The sequence below is a fragment of the Haliotis asinina genome, chromosome 3 (genome assembly GCF_037392515.1).
Source record: "Haliotis asinina isolate JCU_RB_2024 chromosome 3, JCU_Hal_asi_v2, whole genome shotgun sequence".
In the NCBI taxonomy this organism is placed as follows: Eukaryota; Metazoa; Mollusca; class Gastropoda; order Lepetellida; family Haliotidae; genus Haliotis; species Haliotis asinina.
Genome location: NC_090282.1, coordinates 47,382,315 through 47,408,192, shown reverse-complemented (window position 1 = coordinate 47,408,192; position 25,878 = coordinate 47,382,315). Strand labels below are relative to the sequence as shown.

The 25,878-nt window shown below is 40.3% G+C and overlaps 1 protein-coding gene across 2 annotated transcripts in view; it reads right to left on the bottom strand.

The window, feature by feature from the left end:
- LOC137278138 (uncharacterized) overlaps positions 1-25,878 on the bottom strand; it is an 83,941-nt gene that overhangs the window by 24,543 nt on the left and 33,520 nt on the right. Inside the window, exons 3-8 of one of the 2 annotated variants that reach the window (XM_067810309.1) lie at positions 14,674-15,889; positions 10,913-11,283; positions 9,977-10,147; positions 7,843-7,968; positions 7,355-7,453; positions 7,049-7,147 (exon numbers count right to left, since the gene is read on the bottom strand). In XM_067810309.1, the coding sequence (XP_067666410.1) occupies positions 7,049-7,147; positions 7,355-7,453; positions 7,843-7,968; positions 9,977-10,147; positions 10,913-11,283; positions 14,674-15,889 (2,082 nt within the window). The remainder of the gene's footprint in view (positions 1-7,048; positions 7,148-7,354; positions 7,454-7,842; positions 7,969-9,976; positions 10,148-10,912; positions 11,284-14,673; positions 15,890-25,878) is intronic. The other variant, XM_067810310.1, reaches the window with a different exon arrangement.

Below are 25,878 nucleotides of genomic sequence, written 5' to 3'. Positions count from 1 at the left end.
TTTGGATGTAGCATCGTGTATGCCGACTGATATTTTGGATGTAGCATCGTGTATGCCGACTGTTATTTTGGATGTAGGATTGCGTATGTCGACTGTTATTTTGTGTGTAAGATCGGGTATACCGACTGTTATTCTGGATGTAAGATCTTGTATGCCGACTGTTACTGTGGATGCAACATTGCGCATCCCGACTGTTATTGTGGGTTTAACGTCGTGCATGTCGACTGTTCTTTTGGGTGTAAGATCGCGTATGCCGACTGTTATTGTGGGTTTAACATCGTATGTGCCGACTGTTATTGTGGATGTAGCATCGCGTATGCCGACTGTTATTTTGGGTGTAAGATCGTGTATGCCGACTGTTCTTTTGAGTGTAAGATCGCGTATGCCGACTCTTATTGTGGATGTAGCATCGTGTATACCCCCTGTTATTTTGTGTATACCCCCTGTTATTTTGGGTGTAAGTCGAGTGTACCGACTGTTATTGTGAGTGTAAGATCGTGTATGCCGACTGTTATTTTAGATGTAAGATCGCGTATGCCGACTGTTATTGTGGATGTAACATCGCGTATGACGAGTGTTATTGTGGGTTTAACACCGTATGTGCCGACTGTTATTTTGGATGTAACATCGCGTATGCCGACTGTTATTTTGGGTGTAAGATCGGGTATACCGACTGTTATTGTGGATGTAAGATCTTGTATGCCGACTGTTACTGTGGATGTAACATTGCGCATGCAGATTGTTATTGTGGATGTAACATCGCGTATGACGACTGTTCTTTTGGTTGTAACATCATGCTTGCCGACTCTTATTGTGAGTGTACGATTGTGCATGCCGACTGTTATTGTGGATGCAACATCTTGTATGCCGACTGTAACTGTAGATGTAACAATGCGTACGCCGACTGTTATTCTGGGTGTAAGATCGCGTATGCCGACTGTTATTGTGGATGTAACATCGCGTATGCCGACTGTTATTGTGGGTTTAACATCGTATGTGCCGACTGTTATTGTGGATGTAACATTTCGTATGCCAACTGTTATTTTGTGTGTAAGATCGGGTATACCGACTGTTATTTTGGGTGTAAGATCGCGTATGCCGACTGTTATTGTGGGTTTAACGACATGCATCTCCACTGTTCTTTTGGGTGTAAGATCGCGTATGCCGACTGTTATTGTGGGTGTAACATTGCGTACGCCGACTGTTATTACGGGTGTAAGATCGTGTTTGCCCTCTGTTATTGTGAATGTAACATCGCGTATGCCAACTGTTATTTTGTGAGTAACATCGGGTATACCGACTGTTATTTTGGGTGTAAGATCGTGTAAGCCGACTGTTATTGTGGATGTAACATCGCGTATGCCGACTGTTATTTTGTGTGTAAGATCGTGTATGCCGACTGTTGTTTTGTGTGTAAGATCGTGTATGCCGACTGTTGTTTTGTCTATCATACCAGAATATGAGTAGCATTAATCTATGCAGGTAATGACCAATTTTCAGCCGATCCGAATTTTCTCATGAGAGAGTGAAAATAGACACCACATGTTACACTTGTAATATGTGTGTGCTGTGTTAGTTTGGTAGTGAGATCGTATGTGCCGTCTACTAATTTGTGTGAAAGAACGTGTATGCCGACTGTCTTTTGTGTGAAAGAACGTGTATGCCGACTGTCTTTTGTGTGTAAGATTGCGTAATGCCGGCTGTTATTTTATGTTTAGGATCGAGTGTGCTGACTGTTATTTTGAGTATAAGGTCGTGTATGTTGACTGTTACTTTGAGTATAAAGTCGTGTATGTCGACTATGACCAAAGATCGTGTAGGCTGCCTGTGATTTAGGGTAAAGAGATTCCATAATTAATATCACAGTAGAAGCTCTGTTCAGACTTAGTCGTTTGAGCATGTGTTTTTTAAAACATGAAAATATTTCGATTTCTCATATTATAACAGGATGTCTTCAGGAATAAGCTCTCATAAGTAACTTCTCACCTTGTACAAAGTTCATACAGTTCGACACAATTCTATGGTCACTTTTCTTGAACAACAGCATTACATTTTTCTTTTCAAGTAATCACGAAACACACTAATGATAATTTGAACGCTGAAAGTAATGTTATATTAATGTAGTTTACAGTTTTGTCAAGTATCGTATGACTAATTCTGTCAGGTCCCGATGCTTCAATGAATGCAACCCACAACTGTGATACCAATTCAGTACGAAGTGGAAACTCAAGCAAAATCTTATCCTCATTTTTTATAAGTGTCATAAAACAACATATAATATTTTATCATAGAATATAAATATCCATTTACATTTCTAAGGTTGTCCATATCAGTGATGGTAGTAGGGGTTTCATCATTGTCGCTTTCGTCCAAAGGCTAAATGTGATTCGGTGTTTGGAATGTTGGGTTTTTTTTCACTTCAGTTCGTAATTGTTTCCAGTACACGGGTTTGCATTGTTAAAAGAACAAAACAATTCTGTAGCGAAATGTTTAATGTTTTCACTTTATTTCATCCTTTCTTACACGGTATATTATCCTATTCTTTCCCACCTATTTATGTCTTTTTACTTTACCCCGCGCTTTTTTTTAAAAAAAGTATTGATTATCTTATATAACATTTCAAACGGTTGATTAACATAAATAAACATATCTGACATCTGATGTCTGGTATCACTTAAGCAACCTACGTTTATCTCATAACTGATAATTCTCTTTCGAGTTACGTGTTCATTGATAGGTTCGTTCTAAGCAGGTTTCTGGATGATCACTTAGTCTTTTAGTCCACTTCGATATTCCGCTATCAATAACATGAACATCCTCACTTGTACTTCTTGTACATTACATCTAGCTGGTTTAGTATATCTAACACAAGATGAATACGCAGCTATATATCTGACCAAGGATAATCTACAACAGGGATAGGTCACTCGCTTGCTTTCTTGACCATTTGTACTAATTAACGAGTGCTTCGTCAAGTTCCAACTCAGTGACATGCCTCGCGCTTAACAGAACTTCCGCCACTTTATTGCATCGGTCGGAATTTTACAGTGAATGAATGAATTACACCAGGAATTAAGTGCAACGAATTTAAGGAAAGAAAGACAAAGAACAAAAGAAAGAAATACATATGTGAATGAGTGAAAGAATAAATGTTGCACCACGACCATCCCTCCACAAGTATGTTGAAGAACGCAAAACTCAGCTGTCCTTTTCTTTAAAATCTACTTTGAGGTATTTGTTTACATTAGTAATCAATTCATAGGTGCATGTGGGGAATGGCTTGGACAGTGACACACACTCAACAGAATGTTTAAAACTATCACATAGCGTTGTAAACACCTTTCCAGTTTTATCAAACTCTAAAGTCAACAAGAAAGAAAGTTACAGAAATAGAACACTCAAGCATCACAAGTATACATGGTGGATCAGATCAGATCAGATCAGATCAGAGATATGTCATATTTTTAACACACATCAGATACATCCTAATTTTTTTTCTAAAATCATAAAACTATCAATATTACATGCAAACACCATTCACCTGACAGTATATTTCCCTCATAAAAAGTAAAGGTGTGTGTGAAAGAAGTTTAGAATAATAACTCAAACATCGCTGTGTTGTTATTTCAAAGGCGGATCAGATCAGATCGACGATAAGTCATATTTTTCAAATATATCAAATACACCTTAACACTTTTCCTAAATCTAAAAGAATAAAATGATCACTATTACTTACAAACACTGTTCTCCCGATGGTAACTAGAAACACTCAAACAACGGTCCATGGTATTTCGATGGTGGATCAGATCAGATCGATGATATGTCATATGTTTCACACACCTCAAATACACTCTAACAATTTTCTTAACATTATAAAACTATCTATATTACTTGCTAACACGTTTCGACAGGTATATTTCCCTTCTAAAACTTAAACGAACATGTGAAAGAAACTTTTAGCAACAGAATTCAGTCTGTCTTCGCTATTTACCGAGAATAGACGCCAGTAAGCTACAACATGCCGACTTGAAACTTGGCTGCAAATCTACTGTACTGATGCTGACACTCATAACAATTATTTGACTTAATGAAGTGACAGAATAGGTAACAACCTCTACATGTAGGTTTTCTGTCACAACACTCAGCAAATATAATCAACTGTTGAAAATAAACCGGTCTCAATCTTAGAAACGAAGCTTCTACCATGTCGGCTATACTAGTCACGTGACGAGCCGCGGCTCTTCGTTAAGGAGCTTTTCGAGGAGTGACCTCTCTGCCTGTTTGAGTCTCCCTGATCTGATATTAAGTTTCCATATATTCATTACATCTCCAGCATCGTTAGATTTACGTGGTAAAATATACGACGCTAATTCAGTGCAATTATTTATTCTGATTCAACAGTGTGTTAGCTGTACACTATGTACTTGTCTCTAAGGTAAAACAATTGAATCAACATTGATTTATTCAAAACATTTTCTAAATTCTAAAGCCTATCAGATAAATTCATGTATGTATATGAAAGTGCATCTGATGTTATGGTGAGCATCCCAACTGTGATCATAGTGTGTAAGTCAACCTACAGCTGTCGATGAAGATCCTCATGCTTGAGTGGGTTGTAATGTTATGTCGACGAATCTTCATCGGAAGGTCGCTAAATGCTATAAACTTACTATCCACAAACTTGTCTTCTAAAATAGTATGATTGTGATTTTTGTGTATCTCTAATTGTATGTCAAATTGTGTGAGTCGGAATGTGCCGGATTGTGTGTGTCGGGTTGGGATTCTGTAAATATGTGTAAGCAGACTTGAGCGACCGGATGTCTGTGTACCATGGTGGATATTGACTGAGTGAAACACTGTGTCACTCGACATTCTACGTATTTGCGTGACTGTGTGATGCATAGTTCATCCTGACTAACTGTTTAGGATAAGATCGTGTGTTTCAGTTGTGCTTTCACCACTGTTTTGTGTGAAATTGTGTGTGCCAGCTGGGATTATCAGTATGCTTGTGTTGTTTGTATGGAATTTTGCATTACAACCGTGAAAGTTGTAGGCACAGAATTCGACTCGGATTGTTCGTTAAGGTTTCTGTACTTCTACTGTGAATTTGTTTATGCAATGTTAATCCGGGGTATCAGCCAGCTTTTGCGTGCAGTATTAATCATTCATGCACAAACCGACTCGCCAAACTTATCTCGCTGTAAGATCACGATTTATTTTATGATGGCCATATTCAGGTGTACATTCCTATTTATCTACACACATGCGAAATCCGCATAATAATAACACAATTGTTGTCACAAGTTGAAAGGTTCACAGTTCTTGAGCACTTAGTCCGAACTCCACACTATACATTCGCGTTATTTACAATGCAAACAAGACGTATTGCAAATCGTACTATTAGTAAAACAATTGACAGGTATTGGAATGGATCGGATCACAGACAGGTAATGATACAGCCCGTAACACTTCAAAACTCGTCCCCAGTAAAGTCTATGTACAGCCCGCTGTTTGGTCGGCGAAAGTAACAACCCTCATGTCTCGAGCGATCCAACCATTGGTAGGCCAATGAGTCCTTAGTGAATGCAATTTGTAAATTGGGTGTATCCACTGGATCTATCTCTGAGAGGGTCGTAGTTACAACCTCCAAATATCTAGAGTCCATCATCAAGTTTCCTACGTGTGTGTGCGTGTGTTCTAGTATATTCCACTTGAATGGCTTCGAATGTATTCCGAGTTCGTCGAACTGATGAACCATGGCAGGGACACAGCCCCATGCAGGTCACGAACATACACACACCACAGGCCCACATGTATCCACTCGGAGCACTGCCTAACCTGCAGTTAACAATCTAGCTCGATGTATATAACGTTCGTATCCATGCTAGGATTCAGGCTTAAGACGGGAACAGCAGCATGTATGGAGGATTGTTCGAAGGATGGAGGGAGAAGTGCTGGTGTTACTGTGTGGTGTACCATGGAAGTGTACGGGCTGTGTATGTCAACACTGTTGTAAACAGGCAGAGGCGGGCCGTTGAGGGTCGGGGAGGGCCATCTGTGGAGGAGACAATAGTAAGTAGTCACATGAAACAACAATCATATTCAAAACAGGTTTGCTATTCAGAACACATATCATGGCGTGAGTGTGAGTGTTGAGTTCAACAGAAGTTTTGAGATGAGTATCCAGTGGTCTACAGTGCAGGTGTAACGGTGAATGAAGTAGTGGCGAGAACGTGTCAAAGAAATGATAGCAAAACAAAAGTACACGGTTGTGAAGTATTAAGTCAAAATACCTTTACGACAATGTGTGCTGCAGACCTTTGGAACAGAAATACTTCACTTGTTGTATAGTGTTAGAAATGTAGTTTCAGGTTTTAGATTTCATAGGACACAATATAAGGTTAATTGGCACATTTCATAAAACAACTCTTTCCTTTGCGATCCTGCATGATTAGATATCAATTATAATTATGACGTCAAAACAAAACAAATCAATTGCACGTTGTCATGATTCAAATGATATTCCCTTGTCCCAGACTCTACAGCATCTCAGTGTAAGACACAAACTCTTCAGCTTCACAATCGAAGACACATGTCCTTACACAACTTGGAGATCTTGGAATTATTTATATGGGGATGTGAACGAAACGATGTCCTTGTCTTGTGATCCTGAAACAAAGCGCCTGCGTACGCTCCAGACAAAGATTAGTAACACTCAACACAGTTAACAATATTCGCATTCCTTTGTTAAATCAAATAGGCGTGAGACAAATCAATGCATCGGTACCTAATAACTCAAACTCCATCCAAACGAGATGCCACTAAACAACGTTGTCACACATGCACAGACGGGAAAGGTAGAGTTGGAGGCTGAAGTACTGAAGTAATGAATGGTGTTTCATGGAAAGTATCACGACATCAAAGGTATGTTGGAAGTTGGAGACGTGAAAGACGTCTGTATATGTAAAAGGATAAAGTAAGTGTTAGTGTATGTGACACATTGTTGTATATGCTGTGTGAGGGTGCCTGTGAGTGTCAGCTGGCCTACCTCCTCCACCTTGTACTGCAGCTCCTCGGCCTTCAGTTTGTACATGGCGCACTTCTGGTCCAGTGACATGGCTTCAATGCTGCTCTGGCGATGTGGAATCTGGATGTTACGGGTCACACAATATCAATAGACTGTCCATAAAGTGTGAAACAATAACCTCTGAATTTATTTACTTTACTAATGTTAAGTAATAAGCTTAAAACATTAAGTATGCAAAATATAGAATATCCGAGTGTGTCAGAGAATATGTTTCATGCGTTATAATAAAATAGGACCTAGGCACATTTTTGTCCTGTATGTACACACCTTTAATGGAGGAAGATGTTTCGGTGTAATGCTGTCGGGTTCGATGTTTCCTTCTGGAGTTTTGTCTGATTCATAGGCATTGTGTTCCAGCAAGTCAAGCTTCAAGGAAACCAAGAATGCATTTGATTATTCTGTGAGTTTTTGTGTTGCTGCCACTAGTTTTCTGATTAACCATTTCATATTCGGGTGTGGATTGGAAGTACTGGTTTGGGGACCTACCCATGATAACAGACATGTATTGAAAATAACGATTACGCGTAAGGCCGTAGAAAAAGAGAAATTGTCGTTCACAAAACCGCCACCGTGTTCCTGTGTTAACTGTGATTTCATTCCCTGCCAGCACCAGCTAAACGCTGAAGACGTTGGGCATCAAACAAAGACTGGTCGGCTTGACGTGGCTTTATTGGGTATTTGTTTGTGATTGATGAGAAAATACTGCAAGGTATGTTAGCACTTATATATCGCCATTACTCCTACAAAGCACATACCTGTTCACAGATGCTGCTGTAGTCTATTTTCAGTCTGGTGTGCTCCTCCTCCATTATGTGAAGTCTTTCTTTCAATCCTTTAATCTGATCTGTAGCAATCTTCAAATGTTTCTGGCTCTCAATTAACTGAAACATCAAAGAGAGGTCGGAATGACACATTCCCATCATATGCAGCAGCCTTGTTCGCTATTAATTTAAGTAAACTCTTCCAGTTATAATTGGATGAAAAAAACGAGATGACGGTACAGGAGACTGGAAGAATAGTAGCACTATAAAAAGGTTAGATGACAACATGACAGAAGAATAGTTGCTAATCCAGAATATGAAAAACGAATGTAAGTGCCGCATGATCTAAATAAGAAGATAACGCGCTGAATGATAGAATAGATGATAATGCACCATGAAAGAATAGATAATAGCACAGTATGACAGTGTAGATAATAACACGGCATGATAGAACAGATAACAACACATCATGGCAGGGTAAATAATAGTCTGTCGTACAGACCCTGAAGCATATATATCCAAGAAAGCCCACGCAAGTCTGGAAAATGTGGCGAGTCTAGATTTCCTTAGCTTAGCTTCTGAAAATGAAGAAAGTCTCAGGGCTCCATTTCATTATATTACTTTTTTCACTATGAACGGTTTCTCAATAAACTATGTTCATTTCAGAGACTAGCTGTTAGTCTAGGTAGACAATAACACGGCATGATAGAACAGATAACAACAGCATGACAGGGTAGATAATAACACGGCATGATAGAACAGACACCAACACAGCATGACAGGGCAGATAATAAGGCAACATGATAGAACAGATAATAACGCAGCATAATCAGAGGAAAGACGACAAAGCAGCATCAAGGGTGGATAGATGACAACAAGGGTTTGACTGGATGATTGTCAGTTATAATTCCATGATGTAGTCGTCAGATGGGAAGTGAGGCTACGTCATGGTTGTCAGATGGGAGGTGAGGGTACGTTATGGTCGTCAGTTGGGAAGTAAGGGTACATCATGGTTGTCAGTTGGGAAGTAAGGGTACATCATGGTTGTCAGTTGGGAAGTAAGGGTACATTATGGTTGACAGATGAGAGGTGAGGGTCCGTTATGGTCGTCAGATGGGAAGTGAGGCTACATCGTGGTTGTCAGATGAGAAGTGAGGGTACATCATGGTTGTCAGATGGGAAGTGAGGGCACATCATGGTTGTCAGATGGGAAGTGAGGGTACATCATGGTTGTCAGATGAGAAGTGAGGTTACATCATGGTCGTCAGGTGGGAAGTGAGGTTACATCATGTTCGTCAGGTGGGAAGTGAGGCTACATCATGGTCGGCAGATGGAAAGTGAGGCTACATGAAGGTCGTCAGATGGGAAGTGAGAGTACATCATGGTTGTCATATGGGAAGTGAGGGTACATCATGGTTGTCAGATGAGAAGTGAGGCTACATCATGGTTGTCAGATGGAAAGTGAGGCTACATAGTGGTCGTCAGATGGGAAGTGAGGGTACATAATGGTTGTCAGATAGGAAGTGGGGCTACATCATGGTTGTCAGATGAGAAGTGAGGCTACATCATGGTCTTCAGATGGGAAGTGAGACTACATCATGGTTGTCAGATGGGAAGAAAGACTACATAATGGTCGTCAAATAGGAAGTGAGGCTGTGTTATGGTCTTCAGATGGGAAGCTACAATGTCAGGTAGGGCTGTGCAGCAATACACAAATGCTATTCGCCATACATTGTGCGTGTGTAGGTTATGGTGTGTTTCCAGTGAAACTTATCGACGAATTTCACTTTAAACAAAAACGTGAATCGAATAAAGTGAAATTAAGAATGCGAATCCTCAAAGGTTTACCTTGCCAACTGAACATTTAACTGTCAGAAGTTTATTTAACTTAGGATGAAAGTTGTTTAACAAAGGATCATAGTTTCAAATTGCTCTTATTGGTATGTGACAAGGGGGTGTGAACATTACATGAAACACCGAGAACAAGTACGGTTGGTCGACGTTAACACTCATCACGTACCCCACATGTATTTGTTTCACTGTTTTAACTGCTGCGCTTACACACTTGTAATACAAAACAAATAATAGTGATTTGAAACTATTGAAACACCAGTCGATTGTACCATACCTCTTGTTGTAGTAGCTCTTTTTCTCTCAGGTGTAGTTTCGAGTCGTCAGACATGGCGGTGGAGACTGTTTCCTGCGTGACAAGCAACAACTTTTTCTCTGCCGTCATCACTTTCAGTCGCTCTTCAGCCAACAGCCGTTCTAAGGACTCGACCCGCTTTTTCATCTGTCTCTGGAGAAGGTTGGTTTGCAGACGAATATCCGCCATATTTAGACGTACACATGACCAATGATATACAATGAGTAGCAATAGCACAGCTGAGGATATAGGATTGAAATACTGTGTACATGGCAATTGTGTCTTTCCTATCTTTCCTTGTGGTTTATGTTCGAAAACCGCGTTATGAGGGATTCCAGTTTCAAAGGGAACTAACTATTCTGAATTATTCTATGTGCCAAGTTTGGTGATGAAATATTAAACGGTGTTAAAGTTATGCTCCGGAAAAAGAAATGTGCACGGGCGGTAGAAGTGCATTTTAATACCCTCCGTAAAAAGGGTGAAGACGAGTCCATGTCCCATAATCAGTTAAGAAGTGATAATATTGTGGTAGGACTCTCTGAAGCAGAAATGTGGCGATTAGCATATGACCCCAATCTATGACTTAAAAGGACAATCTCAACTATAAAAGGCATCACAGATACCATTCCATAAGAGGAATACACTCATGGATAGTAATCACACCATTGCCAAACACCATTCGCATAACAAGAGTCCAATAAACGTTTGCTACTGCTTTGTCCCATAGCAACTATTTAAATCATATTATAGCCATAAGTGGCCATTTGACTGTATTCATAAGAATCTATTTTGGCAGGTATTTGTGAGTTCATGCTGACACCGTTTCTAATGCTGGCCTTAACCTCCCTAACAACTGAAAATGTGGATTTGCCGTTTATGTCACAGACAATAATGATGTGAATTAAGCCGATTACTCACATCCCAGTCTCTGTGTATAACGGTGCCCTTGTCTGAATGAGGCGGGGGAGAGAGAAAGACGTCGTCACTGCCGACACTGGCGTTGCTAAGGGCGCTAACCTGGCTGGCACTTCGGTCTGACTGGGCAGATGCCTCCTTTATTACAGCTTCCAATTCCTGCTCCGCCTTGTCGGCCCGCTCAGTGACGATTTCAAGCAGATTGCTTAGCACGCTATTCTTGTCGTGCAACATCGCCAGGTCTTGTTCAAGCTCAGCCTCCTTTTTCTTCCACATGTCGCTAGTTTCATCAATGTGTTCTTTAAGTGACGCCACCTCACGCTCTACATCCTCACGCTCCAACTCTTTGTGCTTTATTACTGATTTCAGGTCCACTGAAATACACTGGATATTATCATTTAATAGTTCCATATGGAACACCTCCTTGTATATATCTAGATGGCAATATATTCTACCTGCATCTTACTGAGATAAACACATCAAAATTGTATGTTGCAGTTTCCTGTGGTAACTGTAGGTAACCAAGGATCCTATTTCAAAATGTCGAATTTGGACGTATATCTTACAGTAAAATGTAGAGATTTCTCAAAAAGAGAGACACTTATGTTATTGAAAACAACGTAAAGATATCTGAGATAAACACTTATGTTACTGAAAACAAAGTAGAGGTATCTGAGATAGACACTTATGTTACGGAAAACAATGTAAAGGTATCTGAGACAGACACATGCTACTGAAAACAATGTAAAGGTATCTGAGATAAACACTTATGTTACTGAAAACAAAGTAAAGGTATCTGAGATAGACACATGCTACTGAAAACAATGTAAAGGTATCTGAGATAAACACTTATGTTACTGAAAACAAAGTAAAGGTATCTGAGATAGACACATGTTACTGAAAACAATGTAAAGGTATCTGAGATAGAAACATGTTACTGAAAACAATGTAAAGGTATCTGAGATAGACACTTATGTTACTGAAAACAAAGTAGAGGTATCTCAGATAAACACTTATGTTACTGAAAACAAAGTAGAGGTATCTGAGATAGACACTTATGTTACTGAAAACAAAGTAGAGGTATCTGAGATAGACACATGCTACTGAAAACAATGTAAAGGTATCTGAGATAGACACTTATGTTACTGAAAACAATGTAAAGGTATCTGAGATAGAAACATGTTACTGAAAACAAAGTAGAGGTATCTGAGATAGAAACATGTTACTGAAAACAATGTAAAGGTATCTGAGATAAACACGTATGCTACTGAAAACAACGTAGGGGTATCTGAGATAGACACCAGTGTTATTGAAAAAAATGAAGAGGTATCTGAGATGGACACCTTAGTTACTGGAAACAATGTAGAGGTATCTGAGATGGACACCAATGTTACTGAAAACAACGTACAGAAGTCAGAGATAGATTCATATGACTTAAACATATTGGTGTCAAGTTGTCCATTGTATTCACATCAGCAGTATTTTAGCAATATCTGGCCGTCGTTGAGGGAAATTCCACAGGGGAACATAGATATAACATGATAGAATGCAAGAGGAAATACCTGTGGAAATATCTTGCACGTGTCCCTTAAACTCATATTCTATTTGTTATCCAACAATCCGATATATGTGTTATTGAGATGTATTCTGCCTCTAGTGATATTTGTTACCCTGATGGTGTAATGAAAGCACAATTATGTATTTCATTGACGGCAATAGGTGGTAAGCGTCAGCTTTGCCCTTGCCCCCATGGTATCCATTCTGTGATTCTGCGTGTGTGTGAGTGTGAGTGAGAGAGAGATTGATATATTTCGAATGATCTGAGTGTGTTTACCACCCATTCTGCTTCTATGTTAAATATATCATAGAATGGGTACACATTCAAAATATGGCATGAGCCGACACTAACCGTTTAAGATTTTGGAACAGACATGGAAGGTAAATAAAACAATATTTCAGGGTGACATTCAGCATGTAAAAGTTACATGGTAGGGAGACTGTAAACGAATGCTGTGTCATTTCCAAGGAGAGTTTAGACTTGGCTTGCTGCGCCATGCCTCGACTGGTGTATCTATAGCATGAGTATGCCAGGAAAGAAACACCGGTGGGGCATTCTTGTCAATTAATTTAGCACAGACCTGTCTGCCAACTGGAACCGTTCCAAGATAGAGTGGAAGAATTCGCAGGGTTGGGAAAAGTTCACCAGTGATCAAAAGAATGCCATTCACAGTTCAGTTTCGTGCGACCATTACTGTGGTGGAAGGTGGTAGATGTAGCCAGTTGTTATAGTGATGAATGGTGGTAGATCAAGACGGTCACTACAATGATGAAAGGTGGTAGATCTGGGGGTTATTGCAGTGGTGTGAGGTGGTAGGCGGTCTTAACTGTGAAGGAATGTGGTCGGCAGCCATTACATTATTAGAACGTGGAAGATCTAGAGTGTCGTTACAGTGATGGTTGGTGGTAGGTAACCATAACAGTTTCTGGGGAAGTGGTAGATTTAGTCTTTTCAGTGAACATGTAGGTGAACATTGACGATGGTGGTAGATTTAGCTATGATTGTTCGGTGAGTCATATAACAGTGGTGGTAGGTTATAGTTTTTGTGAGGCGGTAGATATAGGCAGTCATTACAGTGATGAAAAATGATGGTAGATCTAGACGGTCGTTATAGGTAATGAATATACTAGATCAAGGCGGGCGTTACAGTGATGTAAAATTGATCAAGGTGGACAGTAAAGTTATAGACGGATGTAGAATTGGTCGGGCATTTCCGTTGTTAGAGGTTACAGATCTAGGCAATCACTGAAATTATTGAAGGTGATAGATCTATCTATAATCGTCATTTAAGATGGTATACCTATGCAGACATAACAGTTACTGAATGTGATAGATCTGGATGGTAGCTTCAATGATGGAAAGTGGAAGCACTGTACTATCTCCATATATTCCCCTTCCTGGGACCAGAGTGTTTTGGGGTTTTTTTCTGTTTGTTGTTGTTGTTGTTGTTGTTATTGTGTGTTGTTTCCTTTTTTCTTGCATTCTATCTTTGCATGTGCAGTTAGTTCAGCTATTCCTAGTTTTCTTAAGATACCCATGTATTTATCATTTAATTGGTGACGCGCGCGAATGAACTAACGATATTCCCAATGTCCCTATACATAACTTTACGGAAACAAATTTGACTTTGAAAGCATTTTTATAATCGCTTGGCATAAAAACATATCCCGGGTATAGCCGCACTTTGACTGGTTGCAATGAACATCTATGTGTTTATAAACCTTCACAGGGTTAACGATGTTATCATCGCCAAAGGAAATTACATACGCATTGCGGCTGCATATTAGTTTTGACCCCCAGTATTAAGTGCACCAAATCACGCTCATCCCATGTTATCCCGCCCCCACCTCCTCATCCATATAAGTATATGCATTATTATTTGTTATTTTAAGAACAGACATACGTGACAAACGTTCTCCCAACATTCTAACCAGGTCTACGTTGCTAAAGTTGCAAAGAGGGTAAAATAGCATGCGCTCAATTTCGTAACGTTATAGAAATGCAGCGATATAGTCACAATGCCTGGAGAAGCTGTTAGTCTACTCCTATATTTGCTGACTGCTACTTCCCTTCCTCCCCTACATCCCAACCACATATCAGTAGCTGGCAACAACGCACGTGCCTGCGAGCCACACGATATCGGGGATCGGATTTCGAAGACACAGATACATCTTGACGAAAATAACGAAACCTTAATTCTACTTACATATTTCATCCTCGAGATCTAGGACCTTTTCTACGAGTTGAAGCCGTGACATATCCTCTGGGTCCATGGCTGTGCTGCTGTCGTCTGCTACCGCCTTCTGGTCGTCTGTCTTCTGAATGGTTTCTTCCGAAATCCGCCGCGAACTGGTCGACTCAAGTTCCGCCATTTTCCGCCGGAGCTCGCTGTTTTCTGCTTGTAAGCTCTCCAAATGTTTCGTCAGGTCACGTGGCAACGGGGGGCTCCCACTTTTAGGAATGTGTGGCGGTTCTGCCGAGCGAGGGTCTTTGGTGAGTGTTTGTAAACTCTCAGTCAAGGTTTTGATTCTATCTTGAAATGAATGATTGTCGTCTTCTAACCTTTTCACTTTGTCTTTGAGTTCTATATTTTCAACTGCAGCGTCATCTGCTTGGATAGACGGAATTTGTCTGCTAAGCAGCAATTTTAAACGTTCATTTTCGGAAGAAACACTTTCGTTTTGCATCACTACTTGAGCTAACCTTTCTTTAGTGGCCCCGGCCTCTAGAGCCGAGTGTTCAAGCTGTCTCCTCAGATCGACGACCTCCTGATAGTCACTATCAAGGCTCTTACTTTTCTTTAGTTTGCCCTGCTGCTGGCGATGTGAATGTTGAATAAAATTCATTTGGGCACACAGACGCTCAATCTCACGCTCCTTTTCGATAATCTTCCATTTGAGGTCATCGGTTTCTATGGTCATTTGTTTAATCTTATCTTCATAATAAGCGTTTGGGGAGGAGGGCTCCGGTTTGACATTAAGTAATTGACTCTTTTCCTCAAGTTTTTCTTGCAAGAATTTCACTTCTTCGCGGATATTCTCGTTGTCCTGTTCCACATCTGAAATCTTCTTCCTTGAAACCGAAATTTCCTGCTCCAGTAGTTCACATTGTATTTTGAGATCAATGTCGCTGCTACTGTCAGTATCCGAGTCATTGTCCTCACTCTCCTTCATAAACCTCTCCTTCTCTTTTAGCTCGCGTTTCTTATTGCTCCGTGACATCTTCCTGATCTGCATGTTGAGACCCTCATTTTCCTCCTCCATTTCCGCAAGTTTCTTCCTCATCATTTTCGTCTCTTCTTCTGTGAATCTAAGTTGTTCCTTTAAGTCATTCTCTCGTTCAATGCTGTCATACAGATCCCGCATCACTTGCGAAACGTCGTACTCGCTACTATTCTGCTTGCCCGCCGTACCCAGCATCGTCTAATTTTAAAACAAATATGGATTTAATGTACATATAATAAAACATATTAGCAGTATGGAAAGGATGACGCCATTCCCGGCATGAAACACAAATAAAATAATTGGCATTAAACATTGAAACTGGTGGAGTCGGTATATATTAGGATATACTGAGATAGCAAATAAAAGTAGATAAGTAAGATAATAATTACAAAACATGCATTTGTAGTTACTTCTCGGTGCCCATGCATAGATGAGCATGATGCACAGTTGTTCACAAGGTTTGTAAACAAAATATATGACTACCACCTTTTACACATATTTGCTGTGTCATCAGGAATAGATAGATCGTATATTACACTTGAACGGTAAATCATATACTCAATGTAAAGGCTCAACAGAACAGGAATTAGCAAATATGCTATGGTGTCTTGTCATGGTATCATGTTTCGATTTCATATAAAATGGAATCGAACAGCTCGAAAATAAGTATACATCTACTGATACTGAGATCTCTGTTTCCTTGCAAAAATATTAACGTTAAAAAAGTGTTTATTAAGATTCAACGTTGCCATGTCAGGTTTATACTCATGATAAAGTGCGTGATGTTTAAGTTATATTCGTAAGGATATTGTCACACAAACTCCGATGTTCAATTCAACAGTTCAGTTTAGAACACGGGCTTAAAGTCACCAAAGCTATTTCACCTCAACCTCCCGTTCCATACCCTGCAGGATTTACGTCATTACCTTAGTAACTGTCGATCGTACTTAGTACATAGTTAACGCCCTAAAACAGTCGTTGATGCTTCGATCAATGACATGTCACACAGGTGGACAATAATGTCACAGTTATTCAGCTTCCTGGACAATGCTTTCAATAACCTCCTTTGATAAAGCCATCGCAAAAACAAACAAATAATTAGTTATGCACACTCATCTTTACAAGTTATGATACAGGTCATTTTCTATCAAGTAATTTACAATGAGATGCCGCCCATCCACACGTGTAAACAGATATTTAAGACCTACTGCTGACTGTCCTTGACTTTCTAAGAACATTAATACATATATTATTTCTTCTTTCTATTCGGCATCACGACCTTCTAGAGCTAGTTATTTGCTCTTTCATCTGTCACAATATCATGTATTCTGACTGCTTGATATTATGAATACCTTATTATTCACAGGAAAATATGCTTGATGGTATATCTATTTTTCCAAGGGACTAACCGTTTTCCTGTCTGGCAACCAAAGTAGGTGTGACAGTTCCTGGTTAAAATTGTTGTCTCACCCTTTTTCCATAAGATCACGTGTATAACTTTTCAAAGTGTGTTTGAATCACTGCTCGGGAGATTAAAATAGATTAAATATCTATGACATACACTTCCTGGTGCCTTTCTGGTATAGTGTAGTTCAACATGCTTTCGGAGGTTGATATGCTGCGGTTTACTTCATGCTCTCAGATCAAGTAAAGAGAATGTGGAAATTTCTCTCTTTCAAGTCATGTCACAGCCAATGGCTTAGCAACACCACTTCAGTGAGAGCCCGTAGCAAATGTAATATGAATTGTTAATCCATTCACACAGTGTTTGTGTTTGACTACAAGTCAAAAATATATAGTCCTAAAATATATAGTCCTCTGAATACATATGCCTAGAGCTGAGTCACAATGAAAACTTTACTATTCATATTTGTAAACAGAAATATGAATTGTTACAGTAGACAGTTTTCGGGTATCATAGTATTAATCTCCAAGTATCGTGCTAAGTAAAAGAACACTTTAATGCACCATGTAGAACAACCAAATCTAATGCCGCGCCACTCAAATATGCAGCGTCAACGTGCAGTTGGTATGTTGGAAGCGGGAACGTCAGTAAGTGACGTTGCAAGGTCAATGGGGTGCTGCTGTTGGTCCGTTTCTGATTTACAGACTCGACCGTAACAAACTGGCTCAACTGCTGGTAGCCCTAGGCCAGGTGACTACGTGTGACGTCACATGCGGAGGACCGTCAAATTGTGTTACGTCTTTACTGTCCTTGGCGGCTACATGAAACATGATCACGTGTATAACTTTTCAAAGTGTGTTTGAATCACTGCTCGGGAGATTAAAATAGATTAAATATCTATGACATACACTTCCTGGTGCCTTTCTGGTATAGTGTAGTTCAACATGCTTTCGGAGGTTGATATGCTGCGGTTTACTTCATGCTCTCAGATCAAGTAAAGAGAATGTGGAAATTTCTCTCTTTCAAGTCATGTCACAGCCAATGGCTTAGCAACACCACTTCAGTGAGAGCCCGTAGCAAATGTAATATGAATTGTTAATCCATTCACACAGTGTTTGTGTTTGACTACAAGTCAAAAATATATAGTCCTAAAATATATAGTCCTCTGAATACATATGCCTAGAGCTGAGTCACAATGAAAACTTTACTATTCATATTTGTAAACAGAAATATGAATTGTTACAGTAGACAGTTTTCGGGTATCATAGTATTAATCTCCAAGTATCGTGCTAAGTAAAAGAACACTTTAATGCACCATGTAGAACAACCAAATCTAATGCCGCGCCACTCAAATATGCAGCGTCAACGTGCAGTTGGTATGTTGGAAGCGGGAACGTCAGTAAGTGACGTTGCAAGGTCAATGGGGTGCTGCTGTTGGTCCGTTTCTGATTTACAGACTCGACCGTAACAAACTGGCTCAACTGCTGGTAGCCCTAGGCCAGGTGACTACGTGTGACGTCACATGCGGAGGACCGTCAAATTGTGTTACGTCTTTACTGTCCTTGGCGGCTACATGAAACAGAAATGAACTGTTTATGGGTCGGTTGTAGGCACAAACCATCCGAAACCGACTGGGAGGTGCTCACCTTCGTGTTCGACGACCAACTCCAGTGGACCCCGAGATTTACCCTCAGATTTGCTGATGGTAGGATGAGAGTGTGGAGGCGACGCCGTCAACGTTATGCTCAGGATGCTGTGTACAGGACGTTGACAGGCTTGGGGGCGGAAGTGTCATGGTTTGAAGCACATTCTGTGGGACTGCCTGTTTCCGACTTATGGTTATCAATAGAAACCTTGATGCTACAGTGCTTGCCCCCGAAATTCCATTCATGGCAGCACATGGTCCAGGTATGTACTTTTAACATGACAATGCCAGACCCCAAACAGCCATCGTGACCAGGAATGACCTCCAGAATGCAGGAAATCAACGTTCTTGACTGATCCCAACCCAATCGAGCACATCTGTGACACTTTCGTTGGACGTCTGTGCACTCTCAGGAACCAACCCCAGAAGTTGCTGCTTTGCAGGAACAATGGCGCCGACTCCCCAATGATGTGTTTCGCAGGCACCAGACAGTCCATGAGGAGGTGTTGCTTGACAGTTGTGAACGCACTAGGTGGCCATATACGCTACAGAACGTTTGAACGATCAGGTTTTGTTCTTGAAACCTGACACTCTGTTTACGCCTTTTATTGAGACATTTTGTAACCACATGGAACCGACATTATGGCATTGTGATTATTCTCAGTTCATCCTATCGACCTCAACAAATACACGATAACCTCTACACCACTTTCTTGTGTCGTCATATCGTGTTTAATAATATGAATGTGAAATTTCTAGTTTTACTCACCTGTCTGACAGAAACAAACGATTCTTTTGCAGAGACGTAGCCCAGATAAGAGGGAAGATTCGGAACTGAAGGAAATCTAGACTTGCTTCATTTGGGTTTCAGCACGAGGATGAGGCAAGGGAAAATACTGCGATTGATGGCCTTTGAGGCAGACTACGGGGCGCCTGTTGGGCAAGAGTAGATTTCATACCACCATTTGTCCTAATTAACATTGTTTCGTATGTTTCACACACAACACCACAAGCATAAAATGACAAATTATCAACAAGCTGGGAGGGTTTATAAGCTTCATGAATTTGATTATCTTGAACGCTCCCAGTATGTTGCAGCAGAGACGTCATCACACGAAGAAGTGGAAGTGAAGAATCAAATTCTGTGAAATGCTTTTTCTTTCTTGGAATGTTGTTAATTGGGGCAAGTCTTGAGAAACCGATAGCAGTACGAGCTAGCTCCCTTGAAGGTGAGGTGAAGAGACTGGCGTGCTCTAGGCGATACACGACCTCGCACATTATGACGTAACCGCACAACCATAGCGATCTTACTCGCAACATGTTTAGTTCAGGATAAATGCTTTTGGTAGATTTACAACCCGCACACAAGACAATATGGAACGCTAGAAGTCCTGTACCAAGGTTAAACATCATAATAATGACATAAAGACGGTACATCAACCTACTATTGACGATATTGCAAGCCCTGGTCGAGAGGTCACTTGTTGGCACTAAATACAGAATCGGTGCCGAACCAATTCGCACGAGCAATGTTTCTGAATGAGTGAAACATTTTAAAAAGTCAGACCGTTTTAATGGTTTTAATGATCTGCGAACCGTAAATATAGTTAAATCATATGCATCTTTTCATCCAGAACGATTGTTTTCTCCCACAGAGTCAGAAATTCGTGTTCTGCAATAAGAAGTATAACAAATTCTTTTCAAAATATCTGACATAACATCCTCCACGATAACGATGTTCACACGTTTTGTAATGTGGGATTGACGGAAGTTATATTTAGGTAACGCACCCAAAACCACACTACGTCAACTAGCACTGCGTCAATAGCTGCAGTGTTGTTTCTCAAACGTGAAGGTTATGACAAGCACGTACCGCCATAATGAAAAGTCATGGTTTGAATAATATGTTAAATCGCAAGTTCGAGCAATTAGCTCGAGTAAACACCTGAGTAAAATAAACAAGGAGTTTAATGCACAGCAGTCACAGGTTGCTCTTTTCACATTATCATTCGATACTCTGCAAGCCAGAGCGAGGGCGTTTATACAGTCTACGTTGTACACAACTATAAAACAGCATAATATTCACAACATAATACAATAGATACAGTTTACTAGACAGACGCTCACTTATTTGTGACTGTCATCCGTATTATACACCTATTTCAGCCATCGCAGATAATCGCGTTTATATATAAAACTTAAGATATCGTTAGTATTGTGAACTTGTCATTTAGATTATGAACCAAGGCATCGATGGCCAATCGTGAGCTTGACACGAAGGTGGCACGCACGTGATATGACCAGCGTAACGAGAGATACATGCATTGCATCCTGGCTCTGTCAGCTTTAAAGATACTGGTCACGGATGAAGTTCGATGCTCTTTATCACTCTGACCCTTGACAGGTTTAACATTGAGGAACGTGGTCAGTTTGTATATTTTCAGCTTTCAATTAACACATACCGTTGTAAAACATTGGTAAAAATGTGTCCAACTTTCCCGTGTTAATGAATATTAGAGTGTTTTAGAGAAGAAAATTAAGCAATAAATACTGCAAATGGAGTTTGTGTGATCCTGGCACAGTCATACGTTTATCAATACGTATGGATACGTTTATCAACAGTTCAGGGCCTTTGCCCCTTCCAGTTGTGATTTCTCATAGGAAGCGCTGTCCAGTCTAACCCACCAAGAATATTTGGGAGTTATGTAATCGTACGTATTTTCACGGGGTGCAGTTTTCGCGGAAAGTTCACAGAAGACGTGTTAGTCCAGTTGTGTTTTCGCGCAATTCAAGCACATGAGCGATGGTATCCAAGTTTTCACAACCTGTAGACATGCAATGATCTAAACTAGCTAGATTGGTTTACTAAAACAATCCGAGAGAGTGGTGAGATTATACTTGTATCAGCACAACACCTGTCCCATAAGTGGGATCAACTGGCAACGAATAAAAGTAGGATATTTGCAAAAAATCACCTATACTTGACTTCCCATGAGAAGCGCTGTCCAGTCGAGTCCACCAAGAACATTTGGGGGTATTTGTATATAGAGACTCCACAACACTACCTTGAGGGTGAGTAGGTTTATGCTCTCAACGCAGAACTCTGACACTCACCTGATCAGGTGGTACCAAGCCAGGATCACCGACTACAATGGGGAGTCTAATGACAGCGTCTTTCCATGTGTTTATAATGCTTTCCTGAATACTGCTAATCACACGGGCGTCAAGAGGGACAGACATGAATCCTTAATACATCCGTTGGTTTTATCAAATGAACAAGATCAGGTTTGTTTATCATGCGCCTTAGCTGTGATGGTAACGTGGACTGACCTCGGGGTCAGTGCAACATGCATGGTGAAGATGGTCATAAAGGTACAAGTACAGCTACTTAGAAGGTGTTGGACAGTTCCAGTGAACAGACGACATTTCTTGTTAATATTTTCTGTACGTGAACCTTTCAGTGATTGTGAGTGCGAATGGCAAGTCACTGGTCCTGAGCAGCAAAACCACAGCCCTCTGTTCAGACGAAAGTGCGGGTTAGATTTATATTCTGTTCCACACACTGCATATATACACGATGCAATGGTTCAGCAGAAGACTTCTCCTTAAATGACCGACTGTGGGCTGACCGCCTGGTTTACTCTCAATCATTGCACCAACCAGCCGTACGTCTCCATAACAAATCATCTTCGAGTTTGATATGCTGTGAGAGGTACTATAGTTGAATGGACTGCGTGTAGAGGTGACTAGGGCCGAGAGCTAATTATGAACCTTCCAGCCTGACTGTGTCACTACCACAAGAATCATTATAATTAGTACACCAGGTTTTATTGTTACAATACATCAGCGAATCCGTTTTCCTCAACGCTAATTGATGACTATGATGCCTTTCTGTATTGCCAACAAAGTTGGATGTAGCTGCATCTGACTCTGCCTCCATATTTTCAGAACCCTCAAGGCTGACGTTTGTTATGATTAGGCGTGCTCAAGTAATCGCCAGTTACCATAGCCACGGAGGATAACACAAAGTGATTTGCTTTATTTTTTGCCGACAGTGAAGTGGTTGTTGCCTGGGGTACGTTTGCATCTATGGATCAGATCGCATGCAGTTAAGTGTAGATGCTTCCTTGCCGATGTGAGTTCTTTGGTTGTAAAATCACGTAGAATTGTAAACGCGTGACGTCATGTGCTAACTGCTCCGGAACACATTGGTCTAATGCCAAGTTTGTGAATGGCTGCCAACTACATAACACCAGCTGCTCCCGCTACCACAGACACTAGTACTTAGGTAACTCTCACTATATTTTTATGCAACTCAAATTTCCCTATAGAACGAAGTGACGCAGGGATGTCGTGTTGCCACATTGGTGCTAACGTAACATCAACAGTCCACTTGTGAGGAAGCACGGGTCAGCGCCCAAAGTGAACGAGGAAGGCCAGTGACCATAATCAGACCTACCAAAGAATACTTTATCACTGTGCAGAAAATCGCAGGAAAGACCACATTAATCGTGGAAATTGCAACATAAACATATTACCTCGCTACTGAAGTAGTAAAAGCGGCAACGGCAGACTTTGAGACTGCAGCATATTTATATCACAGAACTCTGACCTCAATGATCCGAAATTCTTTCAATTTCTGAGCAACCGTGAATCGCGTCGCGTAGAAAACGTATCGAATATTTCGAAATAATTGCTCTCAGTCATTTTTATACGAAATGATGTTTAAAGTAAACTAAACGAGAAGAGTGCATACAAGTATTATGAAGAAATGTTTTAAAATCAGAATGTAATTGTCCAAAGTTAAAAACACCAACATTGCAGACTCTTCGTTTTTCATACCCAGTTTTAGCGATTTCAAGTTAGCGCTTTTCAGTAACGAGGTATTATGTTTATGTTGCTATTTCCATGATTAATGTGGACTACTGAGCGTTTGCACAGTGGGGAAGTTTTCCTTGGTAAGCCTGTTAATGACCAAGGAATCCCTGATAATGGCCCGCCGGCAATAGAGAGTGGGAGTCCCGCTCCACTAGCACCACCAGGAGAAGGCTGCGGGATGCTCGTGTAAGGTCGCGTCATCAGATCACACTCCCCTTCATCACAGAACGTCTGGCAGGCTCCGGGACTGCCACAGCTGCATGGAGATATCATGAATTTGACTATCCTCAACTCGTCACTGGTTGTTGTTGTCTTAACGAAGCATATCACCAGGAGATACTCTATGCAGCTGTACCCTTTGTGCTGTCACCGTCATGGTGCCGGCTTACGTTTCGTATGACTGCACGTATATGTCTTATTACACTACGGGAGACACCGGTCTGCTCCCATTTGTGAGAACTCCCAGTTGTCAATTCAATTCCATTCAATTCAGTTTATTACTCAAAACACATGAGTAACACATGGTACATGAGAATACCAATAAGTATAAATAGAAATAGAAATATATACATGACAAGATGGCAGATAAAGAGCTCCCAGTTGTAAGACAGTGGAGTAGGTAATTGATAAAGAAAATATACAATACTCCCCTTTAAGATAGAATGGACTAACCCTTGCAAATTAGGGTTTAGTTATGTAAATGAACCTTGTGAACAGAAGACAACACATTTTATTCCCAAAAATCACATAGTGACAAAGTGAACATACAGCATAATGATCCATATTAAAACATGAGGATGTCTACAGAAATACCGGGAAATACTGGGAAAGAAACTGATTTAGTGCTGGACGGTAAAATATAATGTGGAGTTAATCATACACAGATGATGTATAAAACTGACGTATTCTTTAACATCTTTCAATGTCTTAACAACGTCCTGTTTCAGTGGGCAACCAGTGCTTTGAAGTTCTAAATTTAGTTAACCAGAGCCTAGCGTAATAAGGTAATTGTGACAAATAATGATACGACGCGCGACGCTTGAGAACAATGGAAAGTTAATCTATCAGCATTTGAAGGATATAAACTGTAGATAACATTTTATGAAATAGTATTCAGCTTGCCATTGCAACATAACATTTTAGGCCAGTTTGATATAAATCTTACGTTTTACAGATATACTGATGGGGTATCTACCTAATTCATAAAATATGACTGCAAGAACTGTTTTAACTGTTATTAATGTAAATATATTTATTAACCTTTGTCTGCTCTTTTCGATCACCATCATAAGGCAGTCCTTCAGCAAGTACCAATGTCGACCTAGTCGCTCCATATCTTTGATAATCTATTTCATTATTTCTGTATCTGTCGATGTTATTTATTGAAAACAACCAATGCTCTTTAACAATGTCTTCTGCTTATATTGACTCATTAATGAACCATGATTCCTGTGAGTACTATTCAGCAACTGGACTGTTCCCATTTTCATGTGGAAGCACCACCTATGTGTCCTACCGGCCTGTCATTACAGATATGGAGCTTATTATTATATTTTTTTTTGAAGCGGTAAGAATGCATTACACTGAACATGTCAGCCATTTTCAAGCCGGTTCGGTCAGTGTACTCTATTTATTAGAATTATTTCAAGGGGTTAGAGTTTAGGGTTAGGTTTAGTGTAAAGGCTAGATATTTTGTCTCAGGGCCTTGCACTAGCAACCCACTATCCCTCTGTTTACCAGTTATCTGATAAGGTTTGGGGCTCAAGGCACTGGTGTCGTGGATCCCATAGCAACGATTTTTTCAGTCAATCCCCAGGGGTTATGTTGTCGCATGACAGGGGCGAGAGGGAGCGTGGTACCCCCAAGCTCGAACTCTCCCTCTTTCTGCCTGTACTGCCTAGGTGACAAGCCATCTGAACCTCTGGATTGTATTTTTGGTAAGAATCCTGGGTTACCTCCATATTGTTACTAGGTCTCCTGTATTAGGTTCCAATGTATAGTTATGCTGTTAGCAGGTTAAGTAATTGTGAGCGGTTTTCTAATTAATATATAATTATTTAATTTTGATAAATCAAAATTCAAAACAAGTGTTGAGGTCACTGCTATCAGTTGTTCTTGCTGTGTCACTCATCTATGACTGTCCAAAGGTGCACTCGATGGCAAGAGCAAATGACATGTACTCATGGTAAAATACTTCCCTCGGGAAATTAGTTTTAGCAAAGTACTTTGTGTATGTAGAATTGTAACGTTCTTATTTGA